Source organism: Tupaia chinensis, unplaced genomic scaffold, assembly GCF_000334495.1.
Source record: "Tupaia chinensis unplaced genomic scaffold, TupChi_1.0 Scaffold145396_1, whole genome shotgun sequence".
In the NCBI taxonomy this organism is placed as follows: domain Eukaryota; kingdom Metazoa; phylum Chordata; class Mammalia; order Scandentia; family Tupaiidae; genus Tupaia; species Tupaia belangeri.
The window spans coordinates 6,906-19,237 of record NW_006205257.1 but is presented as its reverse complement, the minus strand read 5'-3'; the positions used below and the strand labels follow the sequence as shown (position 1 = coordinate 19,237).

The window sequence follows — 12,332 nt, the reverse complement described above, 5'->3', positions numbered from 1 at the left end:
CTCTGCGATGGTGGAAGTCACAAAGAAAACTAGGTTTCGGTTCCTGAGTTGATCTGTGAACACCGGGAATGTATGTATACCAATGGCCTTGGCTAGCTGCATGAGGGAATATCATGGTGTGAGATCCTATTGGAGTTGCTCTGTCACTCTCTCATAAATAAATAAACAAACTTGTAAAAAAAATATACAAAACATGCATGTACACTCTCAGGACAATGAACTGCACCTATTCACACCTGTTGTTACAACTTTTTGTCCAATTTCAGATAATCCTCCTTTTTTTCAGAAATTTATCTTACTTTATTATTTTTTAAATTTCATTTTCTTTTATACAGTAAATCACATTATTTAGCTTGCAATGTGAATATTTTAACATGTGAACATTTCTCCCTAGTCCAGTTGACTAAACTATAAAATATCTTTAACAGAAATTGGCATGTTTCTTTGTCCCATTAATGCTTTTCCTCCCCATTTTTCTTCTAATTCTTCTTCCTCAAACCCCACTCTTTCACACACACTGTATCTGTATTTATATCCGTTTACTGTGTTTCTATATCCTTTAGTCAATCACTTTCAGTCATAGAGTGTGGGCACTCGGTATATATTAAGTGGGGACATACAATGTCTCTCCATAGCCTGGCTTGCTTCACACAGCAGTAAATCTTCATATTCACCCACTTTCTGTCAAAAGCTAGGTTTTTTTTTTTTTTTTTTTGGTTGAATAGCATTCCATAGAGTATATGTGCCATAGTTTTTCGGTCCATTCATCTATTCTTGAGCATTTGGGTTGGTCCCATAAAAATATAGAACGCTTCATGAATTTGCGTGCAATCCTTGTGCAGGGGCCATGCTAATTTTCTCTGTATCGGTCCAATTTTAGTATATGTGCTGCTGAAGCGAGCACCAGATAATCCTCCTTTATAATCTCTGATGGCCATCCTGTTGTGCAGCTTTCTAGGGTTCCTTTCCTTTCCTTTAATTTTCTCTCTCTCCCCTCTCAGCTTATTTAAAATTTTCCCTCTCTGTTGTCTGTTCTTTTTCTCTACTTTCTCTGTCTTAACAAAAAATCTGCTTTTGTTCTCTTCCTTTTGAACACAAATTGGCAGGCACAGGAGCTGTGCAGGTGAGCTGGTGGGAACATGGGCACACACTGCCATGAGCAAATATCAGATTTTTTTCAAGGTAAATGTAGCATAAGTATAACTGTGGTATTTATGTATTTCTTAACCACTTAATCACTTTTTATTAGGTTCCAATCATTCTTGTATGTATTATTTACAAACATTTTATGCACTGGGGTCCTAATAAGCCCTATACTTTTATTTCTTGAAAATGCACAGCTTGGTGACTTTTTTAGGAATGCATATATCTCCTTGTGGCAGAACTGACTGTACCTTACAGCATGTCTTTATTTGTGGAATCTGAAGAACTATAGGATATATTCTATAATAAAGACAGAAAAACTATCCTCATCTTATGTACAGAATAACTGAAAAATTCAGTGACAGTCCTTAGGCTACTCATGGTCTGGTCTGAGGCCAAGAAACAAAAACAAAAAACAAAAACAAAAGAAGGTGATGTGCAGGGAGCACCTGGAGTGCCTCTATTGCTGCAGGGCATGAAAGTTCTAAACAAAGACATACTCTACTGCTGGTCTTTACAGATAGAAGAAACCTGAGCATCAGTCAGAGAAGGCCAGATGCTTGTTTAGAACCAGAGATGTTCCACAGCTGAAGCACGCTGTTTTACCTCTCCTATAAAAGAATGAGACAGAACGGCTCAGGGCTATGGCTTCTCCAGCAGAGACCTGGGTCAGCCTGACCCTGGCTTTTATCTGTCTGTCCTTTCTTAGTCCACAGCCCTTCCCCTAGTGGTACCTTATTTCTTCGCTCTTGGGCCAGGGCAGAGAAGGAAGAGGAGAACAGAAGGAAGGGAACAAAGGGAGGAGGAGGAGAAGGAAGAAGGAGAAAAAGAAAGAATCCAGTTCTTCCAACTCTTATCTTAGTGCTATCAGCTACTAGTCTATAGGAGAAAACTGTCTTTTTCCTAATAGGAAGACTTCCCTTTGCACACAGGATTGGTACAGCCATTAACTGAAAGGTGAAGACATAACAAAAACATTGTGCTAAAAAACCTTTATCCCCAGTTTATTACCTGTTCTGCATTGCCACTAAAGATTCCATCAAGGATAAAGTATGTCCAAAACAATGGCCATTCACACTCAATGTTTTCAAATAGCTTTAGCTCAGCAGGTTCATAGTACAGACGATTGGGATCCTGGTAAAAAACACAACAGACAAAGACTATCTTACCACTCAGAAATTAGGCATACATTTTTAAAAAACAATTATTTATATAATTTTGTTTATTCCTTCATTTATTTTAATTTGACCAGAGAGAGTTAGAGAGAGAAAGAGAGAGAGAGAGAGAGAGAGAGAGGAGAGAAAGCGAGAAAGCAAGCCACCAGGTCTGGGACTCGAACTGCAGTCAGCCATGTGGGAGTGTCCAGCACCTTATACACCACGCCACCTGCTGGTCCCCATCTTGACTTTAGAGGTATTTTGATATGGCCTTTAGCTGATAATTGTTTCAGAGAAGTTAGCCATAGAAGGCAAAGCATGTACAAATTCCCCTTCCTTAGCAAGTACTTTATGATGTCCCCTCTTAACTAGTAGAACTGGGATAATAATGACATTACGAGAAGACGTATGAAGGGGTACAATTAGTTTGCAATAAAGTTGAGTTTGGTTTTATACCTGTTAAGTTTGAGGTAATGGTAGTAGGACAAACAAGTAGAAATGTTTAGAAGGGCAGCTAAACATGAGGGTTTGGGAATCCTCTCTATAGAGGTGACATAAAGCACAAGTTATAGGTGAGCTTTGTGAAAGAGTACTATATAAAATGAGAAAACTGCCTAAGAATGGGATCTTGGTAAATTCTTATGGTGGGATGAGAGAAGGACAGAAAGAGAAGAGTTAGGACAGTACAGTGCTATGGAAATTAGGAAAAAAATATCAAAACAACGTAGGGGTAGATAACAGTGAAGTCCTGGTCATCAGAAAAGTCATAACATGTTTTTCTATGCAAAAATGCATCATGACTTTTCTGATGACTGAATACTATAGAGAAGCCAAGGAGAATAAGGACTGAAAGGTCATTGGATTGGTCACTTAAGAGTGTATGATGATTTTTCATGGTATAGTTTTAGTACATTGGTAGGGGCAGAAGTCAGATTCAGGGCTAGAGGATAAAGGAGAAGAGAGGAAGTAAAAGAACTTGAGTTGTATAATTAAAAAATACATCATAATAGCTCTTGTTCTGCAGAAAAGTGCTTCTTTTTTTAAAAAAAAAGTTTATTCATTCCATGAATAGGAAAGACAGAGAGTCAAAGAGAGAGAGAGACAGAGAAAGAGTGAGAGATAGCATGCTCAACATGGTCTCTATGCTACAATTCACCTCCAGTTTTAGTCGTTCCCAGATCATAGGCACACATGTACTCCATGTACTGAGAGAGGTCTCTGCATACAAACCCAGAACCTTCTCTGTGGGTCAGCCTTGCAGAGTGTAGTGTTTTACTGCTGTGCCACTGTCAGGTCCCCTGAAAGTGCTTCTGATAAACCATCCATTCCCTTTAATAATACTTAATTCTTCCCATTGAAATTTCCAAGGAGAACTTTTGACTGGTACAACAAAAGGAACTTTCCTTTTCAAGACTGAGTTCTGTTTGAAACTTACCAACTAAAAAAGGTGGAAGGGGGGAAACATAAAGATCTACTTTATGGACATATTTTTCTTTGTAACTATAGAATTTTTCTTTTGGAGAGGTTTTTGCTATAGGGTGCATGCGCTCGCCAGACAGACAGAGAGACAGAAAGTGAGAAATCATCCCCTGGGGAGATGGGCCATGCCACAATCCCTTCTCCACCATTCTCCTCTCAGATCTTGGGCACACATGCACATGCGCCCAGCATGAGTTTAAGCTACAGGGTCTGGGACTCGAACCGTGGGACTACATGAGAGTCCAGCAACAGCCATTATGCCAACTGCTGGTCCCTACAAAATTATTTTGAGGAAGATACTTTGAGATATGTAAATACTGTTTCTGCTTAAACTTTTCATAAACTGATTTTAGCATCCATTAGATCTTTCCTGAAACTAACCAACTGCAAAAGGTAAAAGGACTATGCTCTCCTCTATTTTACTTAAGTCAGAAAGGCCCACAAACTGAGAACTTGGCAGCTAAACCCTACAAATACTTCAAACATCAGTTATTGTTATCCTATTTAGCATTTAAGCAAGTACCATCAGTGAAGTAAGTTTTTTCTCTGAATGAGATTGCGAATAGCAGTGATCATTCTAAATATGTTGGATTCATTTTGGAAAAAAGAAACCTACCTCTTTAGGAGTTTTATATCCGTCTCGTAGAAAGCGACAGCAACCATAACGACCCTGGGAATGCAGAGAAAAAGGGTCAGAAGGTTATATTCTGATATAGCCACATAATTAATTAGAAATAGATCCTTTGCATCAGCTACATGTATTAATCTATCACCAGTACAGACATGATACTTAAAAAGAAAAATATCATGGGCCAGCAGGTGGCATGGAGGTTGAGGCAGCTGGATCTCACATGACCAACTTCGTGGTTCAAGTCCCAGGCCCGGCAGCTTGAGAATCACATCAGGCATGTGCATATGTGTGTGTGTGTGTGTGTGTGTGTCCAATCCCAAGAGGATAATGGTGGAGAAGAGACTGTGGCATGGCCATCCCCTCTGGGGGGAAGGTGATTTCTCACTTTCCCTATCTCTGTCTCTCTTCAGTGAATGCATACATCCTATAGCAAAAACTCAAAACAAGAACAATAAAAACCTCCAAAAAACCTGAAATCATCCCTACAGCAAAAACTGATTTCAGCAATGTGATTTCAAGTGAAGGTTAAATTATAAGCTCTTTGGAGGCCAGCAGGTGGCATAGAAGTTAAAGCTCTAGACTCCCACATGACCAAACATGGTTTGAGTCCCAGACATGGCAGCTTGAAAATCATGCTAAGTGCATGTGTGTGCATGCCCAAAATCCTGAGAAGAGACTGGAGGAGAAGGCACTGTGGTGTGACCATCCCCCTAGGGGGATAATTTCTCATGTTCTCTCTCACTGCCTCTCTCTGGCAAGCACATGTACCCTATGGCAAAAACCTTTAAGAAAAAGTTTTAAGTTCTTCCCTAAAGCAGTGTTTCCAACACTATTCTCTCCATGATTGTCCACCTTAGGGTGAAGTCTGTGACAACTTAATTACTAATCTATGTGGTCCTTCTGACAGCTTACAGTTCACACAAGACCTGAGACTTTTAAAATTTTATTTATTTTTTATTTATTTTTTGGAGAGGTTTTTGCTATAGGGTGCATGTGCTCACCAGAAAGACAGAGAGAGACAGAGATACAGAAAGCAAGAAATCACCCCCTGGGGGGATGGTCACAACGCAATCCCTGAGACTTTTTTTAAAAACCTATTTAAAATTTTTTGAGATACTTTTAGGTTTACAGAAAAGTTGTAAAAACAGTTGAGTCTCAAGATATGTACAAACCACCATCTCCTTGTATTAAATCTTACATAGCCACAGGACATGGTCAGCCTGACCCTGGCTTTTATCTGTCTGTCCTTTCTTAGTCCACAGCCCTTCCCCTAGTGGTACCTTATTTCTTCGCTCTTGGGCCAGGGCAGAGAAGGAAGAGGAGAACAGAAGGAAGGGAACAAAGGGAGGAGGAGGAGAAGGAAGAAGGAGAAAAAGAAAGAATCCAGTTCTTCCAACTCTTATCTTAGTGCTATCAGCTACTAGTCTATAGGAGAAAACTGTCTTTTTCCTAATAGGAAGACTTCCCTTTGCACACAGGATTGGTACAGCCATTAACTGAAAGGTGAAGACATAACAAAAACATTGTGCTAAAAAACCTTTATCCCCAGTTTATTACCTGTTCTGCATTGCCACTAAAGATTCCATCAAGGATAAAGTATGTCCAAAACAATGGCCATTCACACTCAATGTTTTCAAATAGCTTTAGCTCAGCAGGTTCATAGTACAGACGATTGGGATCCTGGTAAAAAACACAACAGACAAAGACTATCTTACCACTCAGAAATTAGGCATACATTTTTAAAAAACAATTATTTATATAATTTTGTTTATTCCTTCATTTATTTTAATTTGACCAGAGAGAGTTAGAGAGAGAAAGAGAGAGAGAGAGAGAGAGAGAGAGAGAGAGAGAGAGGAGAGAAAGCGAGAAAGCAAGCCACCAGGTCTGGGACTCGAACTGCAGTCAGCCATGTGGGAGTGTCCAGCACCTTATACACCACGCCACCTGCTGGTCCCCATCTTGACTTTAGAGGTATTTTGATATGGCCTTTAGCTGATAATTGTTTCAGAGAAGTTAGCCATAGAAGGCAAAGCATGTACAAATTCCCCTTCCTTAGCAAGTACTTTATGATGTCCCCTCTTAACTAGTAGAACTGGGATAATAATGACATTACGAGAAGACGTATGAAGGGGTACAATTAGTTTGCAATAAAGTTGAGTTTGGTTTTATACCTGTTAAGTTTGAGGTAATGGTAGTAGGACAAACAAGTAGAAATGTTTAGAAGGGCAGCTAAACATGAGGGTTTGGGAATCCTCTCTATAGAGGTGACATAAAGCACAAGTTATAGGTGAGCTTTGTGAAAGAGTACTATATAAAATGAGAAAACTGCCTAAGAATGGGATCTTGGTAAATTCTTATGGTGGGATGAGAGAAGGACAGAAAGAGAAGAGTTAGGACAGTACAGTGCTATGGAAATTAGGAAAAAAATATCAAAACAACGTAGGGGTAGATAACAGTGAAGTCCTGGTCATCAGAAAAGTCATAACATGTTTTTCTATGCAAAAATGCATCATGACTTTTCTGATGACTGAATACTATAGAGAAGCCAAGGAGAATAAGGACTGAAAGGTCATTGGATTGGTCACTTAAGAGTGTATGATGATTTTTCATGGTATAGTTTTAGTACATTGGTAGGGGCAGAAGTCAGATTCAGGGCTAGAGGATAAAGGAGAAGAGAGGAAGTAAAAGAACTTGAGTTGTATAATTAAAAAATACATCATAATAGCTCTTGTTCTGCAGAAAAGTGCTTCTTTTTTTAAAAAAAAAGTTTATTCATTCCATGAATAGGAAAGACAGAGAGTCAAAGAGAGAGAGAGACAGAGAAAGAGTGAGAGATAGCATGCTCAACATGGTCTCTATGCTACAATTCACCTCCAGTTTTAGTCGTTCCCAGATCATAGGCACACATGTACTCCATGTACTGAGAGAGGTCTCTGCATACAAACCCAGAACCTTCTCTGTGGGTCAGCCTTGCAGAGTGTAGTGTTTTACTGCTGTGCCACTGTCAGGTCCCCTGAAAGTGCTTCTGATAAACCATCCATTCCCTTTAATAATACTTAATTCTTCCCATTGAAATTTCCAAGGAGAACTTTTGACTGGTACAACAAAAGGAACTTTCCTTTTCAAGACTGAGTTCTGTTTGAAACTTACCAACTAAAAAAGGTGGAAGGGGGGAAACATAAAGATCTACTTTATGGACATATTTTTCTTTGTAACTATAGAATTTTTCTTTTGGAGAGGTTTTTGCTATAGGGTGCATGCGCTCGCCAGACAGACAGAGAGACAGAAAGTGAGAAATCATCCCCTGGGGAGATGGGCCATGCCACAATCCCTTCTCCACCATTCTCCTCTCAGATCTTGGGCACACATGCACATGCGCCCAGCATGAGTTTAAGCTACAGGGTCTGGGACTCGAACCGTGGGACTACATGAGAGTCCAGCAACAGCCATTATGCCAACTGCTGGTCCCTACAAAATTATTTTGAGGAAGATACTTTGAGATATGTAAATACTGTTTCTGCTTAAACTTTTCATAAACTGATTTTAGCATCCATTAGATCTTTCCTGAAACTAACCAACTGCAAAAGGTAAAAGGACTATGCTCTCCTCTATTTTACTTAAGTCAGAAAGGCCCACAAACTGAGAACTTGGCAGCTAAACCCTACAAATACTTCAAACATCAGTTATTGTTATCCTATTTAGCATTTAAGCAAGTACCATCAGTGAAGTAAGTTTTTTCTCTGAATGAGATTGCGAATAGCAGTGATCATTCTAAATATGTTGGATTCATTTTGGAAAAAAGAAACCTACCTCTTTAGGAGTTTTATATCCGTCTCGTAGAAAGCGACAGCAACCATAACGACCCTGGGAATGCAGAGAAAAAGGGTCAGAAGGTTATATTCTGATATAGCCACATAATTAATTAGAAATAGATCCTTTGCATCAGCTACATGTATTAATCTATCACCAGTACAGACATGATACTTAAAAAGAAAAATATCATGGGCCAGCAGGTGGCATGGAGGTTGAGGCAGCTGGATCTCACATGACCAACTTCGTGGTTCAAGTCCCAGGCCCGGCAGCTTGAGAATCACATCAGGCATGTGCATATGTGTGTGTGTGTGTGTGTGTGTGTCCAATCCCAAGAGGATAATGGTGGAGAAGAGACTGTGGCATGGCCATCCCCTCTGGGGGGAAGGTGATTTCTCACTTTCCCTATCTCTGTCTCTCTTCAGTGAATGCATACATCCTATAGCAAAAACTCAAAACAAGAACAATAAAAACCTCCAAAAAACCTGAAATCATCCCTACAGCAAAAACTGATTTCAGCAATGTGATTTCAAGTGAAGGTTAAATTATAAGCTCTTTGGAGGCCAGCAGGTGGCATAGAAGTTAAAGCTCTAGACTCCCACATGACCAAACATGGTTTGAGTCCCAGACATGGCAGCTTGAAAATCATGCTAAGTGCATGTGTGTGCATGCCCAAAATCCTGAGAAGAGACTGGAGGAGAAGGCACTGTGGTGTGACCATCCCCCTAGGGGGATAATTTCTCATGTTCTCTCTCACTGCCTCTCTCTGGCAAGCACATGTACCCTATGGCAAAAACCTTTAAGAAAAAGTTTTAAGTTCTTCCCTAAAGCAGTGTTTCCAACACTATTCTCTCCATGATTGTCCACCTTAGGGTGAAGTCTGTGACAACTTAATTACTAATCTATGTGGTCCTTCTGACAGCTTACAGTTCACACAAGACCTGAGACTTTTAAAATTTTATTTATTTTTTATTTATTTTTTGGAGAGGTTTTTGGTATAGGGTGCATGTGCTCACCAGAAAGACAGAGAGAGACAGAGATACAGAAAGCAAGAAATCACCCCCTGGGGGGATGGTCACAACGCAATCCCTGAGACTTTTTTTAAAAACCTATTTAAAATTTTTTGAGATACTTTTAGGTTTACAGAAAAGTTGTAAAAACAGTTGAGTCTCAAGATATGTACAAACCACCATCTCCTTGTATTAAATCTTACATAGCCACAGGACATTTATCAAAGCTAAAATATTAACCTTGGTACCTTACTGTTAACCAAAGTACGTAACTTTCTGGGAGCTTACCAGTTTTCTCACTTATTTTTTTTTCTGTTCCAGAAGTCAATTCAGAATCTCACATTGCATTTAGCTGTCATGTCTCCTTAGCCTCATCCAATCTGTGGCAGTTTCCCAGTCTTTCCTAGATTTTTTTGATCTTAACACTTCTGAAGAATGTTCACCAGTCATCTTGTATAATATTCCTCAGTTTGGTTTGTCTGACATTTCCTCATTGTAAGATTGAGGTTATGTGTTTGGAAAGGATAGTACAGAGGTGATGTGCCCTTTTCAGTGGATTGTAATTTTTTCCCCATTATGTTTTTCCTGATTGCTGGGATACCACGTGCTTATCTAACCTGTGTGATGCTAAGGCCCTGCCTCTTGCCTCAAGTGTTGCCTATTGCCAGCTACTATAAACTCTGGAAATCATTTTCTAACTGTCTGTCTCAATCTCCACGCATCATCACTACTGAATTTCCTTTACTTCCCTAATATGCCCTGCTGTGGCTCTGTCACCATTTTAGCTTCAGTTTGGCAGTTTGAAGCTTGAGCAAAACTTAAATTATCTGGGATAATTTTGAGTTTTCTTGATATTGTTAAAAAAAAAAACTATCCAGCAGATGGCGTAATGGTTACATTGCTGGACTCCTGTGTAGTCACCCACAATTCAAGTACTGGACCTGGCGGCTTAAAACTCATGCCAGGTGTGTGTGCACTCATGACCCAAATCCTGGGACTGGAGGATAAGGGATTATGGCATGGCCATCCCTCTTGGGGGGTGACTTCTTGCTTTCTGTCTCTCTGTCAAGCACATACACTGTATAGCAGAAAATCTCTCTCTCTCTCAAAAAAGTCCATCATGCATTATCTGAACTGTTGCACTGCACTCCTTAAATTACATTTGGCCATTAGTTTTGCCCTCCCCTTTTTTTTCCCACAGAAAAACTTTATTCAGTTCATTCAGAAAATATTGGCAAGGTAAATTTCAGTTGCAATTCCACATGCATCAAAAATACAGGTGATATGTATAATAATAACTTATGTACACAAATGAATGATAAACTAGTTTCACAGAAGATTGTAAACATTTTGCATACTAGTCAGTCCCTTCTTTTAGACAAAGTGCTCTTTTGATGACAGATAAATTAACAGATACACACTATTGTGAACTATTTCAGAGAATACAAAAGAGAGAGCTTGATTTGATTTTCTCTTTTAAACAAAAGTTTACAGTGTATTCTATTAGTGGGTACATGATGTCAATACATCCTACTACTGGAGATGCTAACCTAGATCATTGGGTTTAGGTAGTGTCTGCTGGGTTTCTCCACTGAAATTTTCCCTTTTTAACTATTAAATGTTTGGAGGGAGATACTTTGAGACTGCAAATATCCCCTTTATGTTTAAACTTTCATTCACTAATTGTAGCATCCATTAGATTTCAACTGAAACAATCATTATTGTGGTGTTTGCTTAATAACGATTTTGTAGTTCCTTTACATCTTTAACATTTATTAATTGAAATTCTCCTACAAGGAAGATTTGTCTCTTCTCTCTCATTTACTAATTTTTCAGTTATTTCTTTTTTTAAAGAACTTCCTTCCTTCCTTCCTTCCTTCCTTCCTTCCTTCCTTCCTTCCTTCTTTCCTTCCTTCCTTTAAATTTGACCAGAGGGGAACACACACACAGAGAGAGAGAGAGAGAGAGAGAGAGAGAGAGAGAGAGACAGAGAGAGAGAGAGAGAGAGAGAAGGCAAGCTGTGCCAGGTCCAGGACTTGAACTGCGGTCAGCCATGTGGGAGTCCAGTGCCCTTAACCACCATGCCACCTGTGGGCCCCTTCAGTTATTTCTTTAAATTAGTACGGTTTCATAGACATTTTGTTTCTTTGGGTTATAATCCAATACTATGATAGTTATTTTGTCGTTCAAGTAGTTCCTGCTTTGGCCATTAGGAGCAATTTCCTGGCAGTTGCTTTGTCCTTTTTAACATGTTATGTCTCTTTTTGAGCATATGTTTACTTTATGGAGCCATAAGGTGCTCCAGGCTCCTCTTGCATTTTCCCAGTCCTGAATCAACCACTTTGCTAACATGTCCTGATGCTTTTAAAATTTAGAATATCTAGAAATCAACATTTGGACACTAGGAGTATTCATTGCCTCTGGGCCCTCCTAGTAGATAAGGCTAGGAAACAGATGTAGGTGGGCACACATCCCTATATTAAACACACAAACACACACACATATGTACACACAAGTTCATACCAATGCCACCTACTCTAATCCAGCAACACAGAGTTAATTCTAGCCTCCCATCATTCAATATTTGTAACTTCTTTATTCAACAAGGGAGAAACATGGGTCTCATTGTCTTCTATATCTACTATATATTTACTTATTTCTTCAACTTTTGTACACAAATATGAAAGACTGTCAAAAATGTTTATGTAAAAATGTGTATTATGAAAAATTTATGTATGGATTTAAAATTTCTTGCATCAAAATAAACTCGTGCTTTAATTCTATTTTTTTCACAAATGTTTTGAAGTTCCTATATCATTTCAGAATTGCTAACCCATACCCCTTGAGATCAACTAAAGCTAGGATTGGTAAACTTTTTCTTTATTTTAATTATTATTTTTATTTCATTTTCTTTTATACATTCAATCACATTATTTAGCTTACAAAGTGAATACTTCAACATGTGAACATTTCTCTCTAGTCCAGTTGATAAAACTATAAAATTCTCTTCAACAGATAATACCACATTTCTTTGTCCCATTAATGCTTTGCCTCTCTATTTTTCTTCTAAATGTCCTTCCTCAGACTCTACTCTTTCACACA

The 12,332-nt window shown here is 38.9% G+C and overlaps 1 protein-coding gene and 1 non-coding gene across 2 annotated transcripts in view; both read right to left on the bottom strand.

Moving 5' to 3' along the window:
• Positions 1-12,332, bottom strand: part of PHKA1 (phosphorylase kinase regulatory subunit alpha 1) — a gene marked incomplete at its 5' end in the record, with an annotated part of 125,096 nt that overhangs the window by 109,355 nt on the left and 3,409 nt on the right. The window contains 2 exon segments of the mRNA XM_006168010.2: positions 5,968-6,090; positions 8,221-8,274. Coding sequence (XP_006168072.2) covers positions 5,968-6,090; positions 8,221-8,274 — 177 coding nt within the window.
• Positions 798-904, bottom strand: LOC114006035 (U6 spliceosomal RNA). Its single transcript, XR_003547809.1, has one exon. It is a non-coding gene; the product is annotated as a U6 spliceosomal RNA (small nuclear RNA).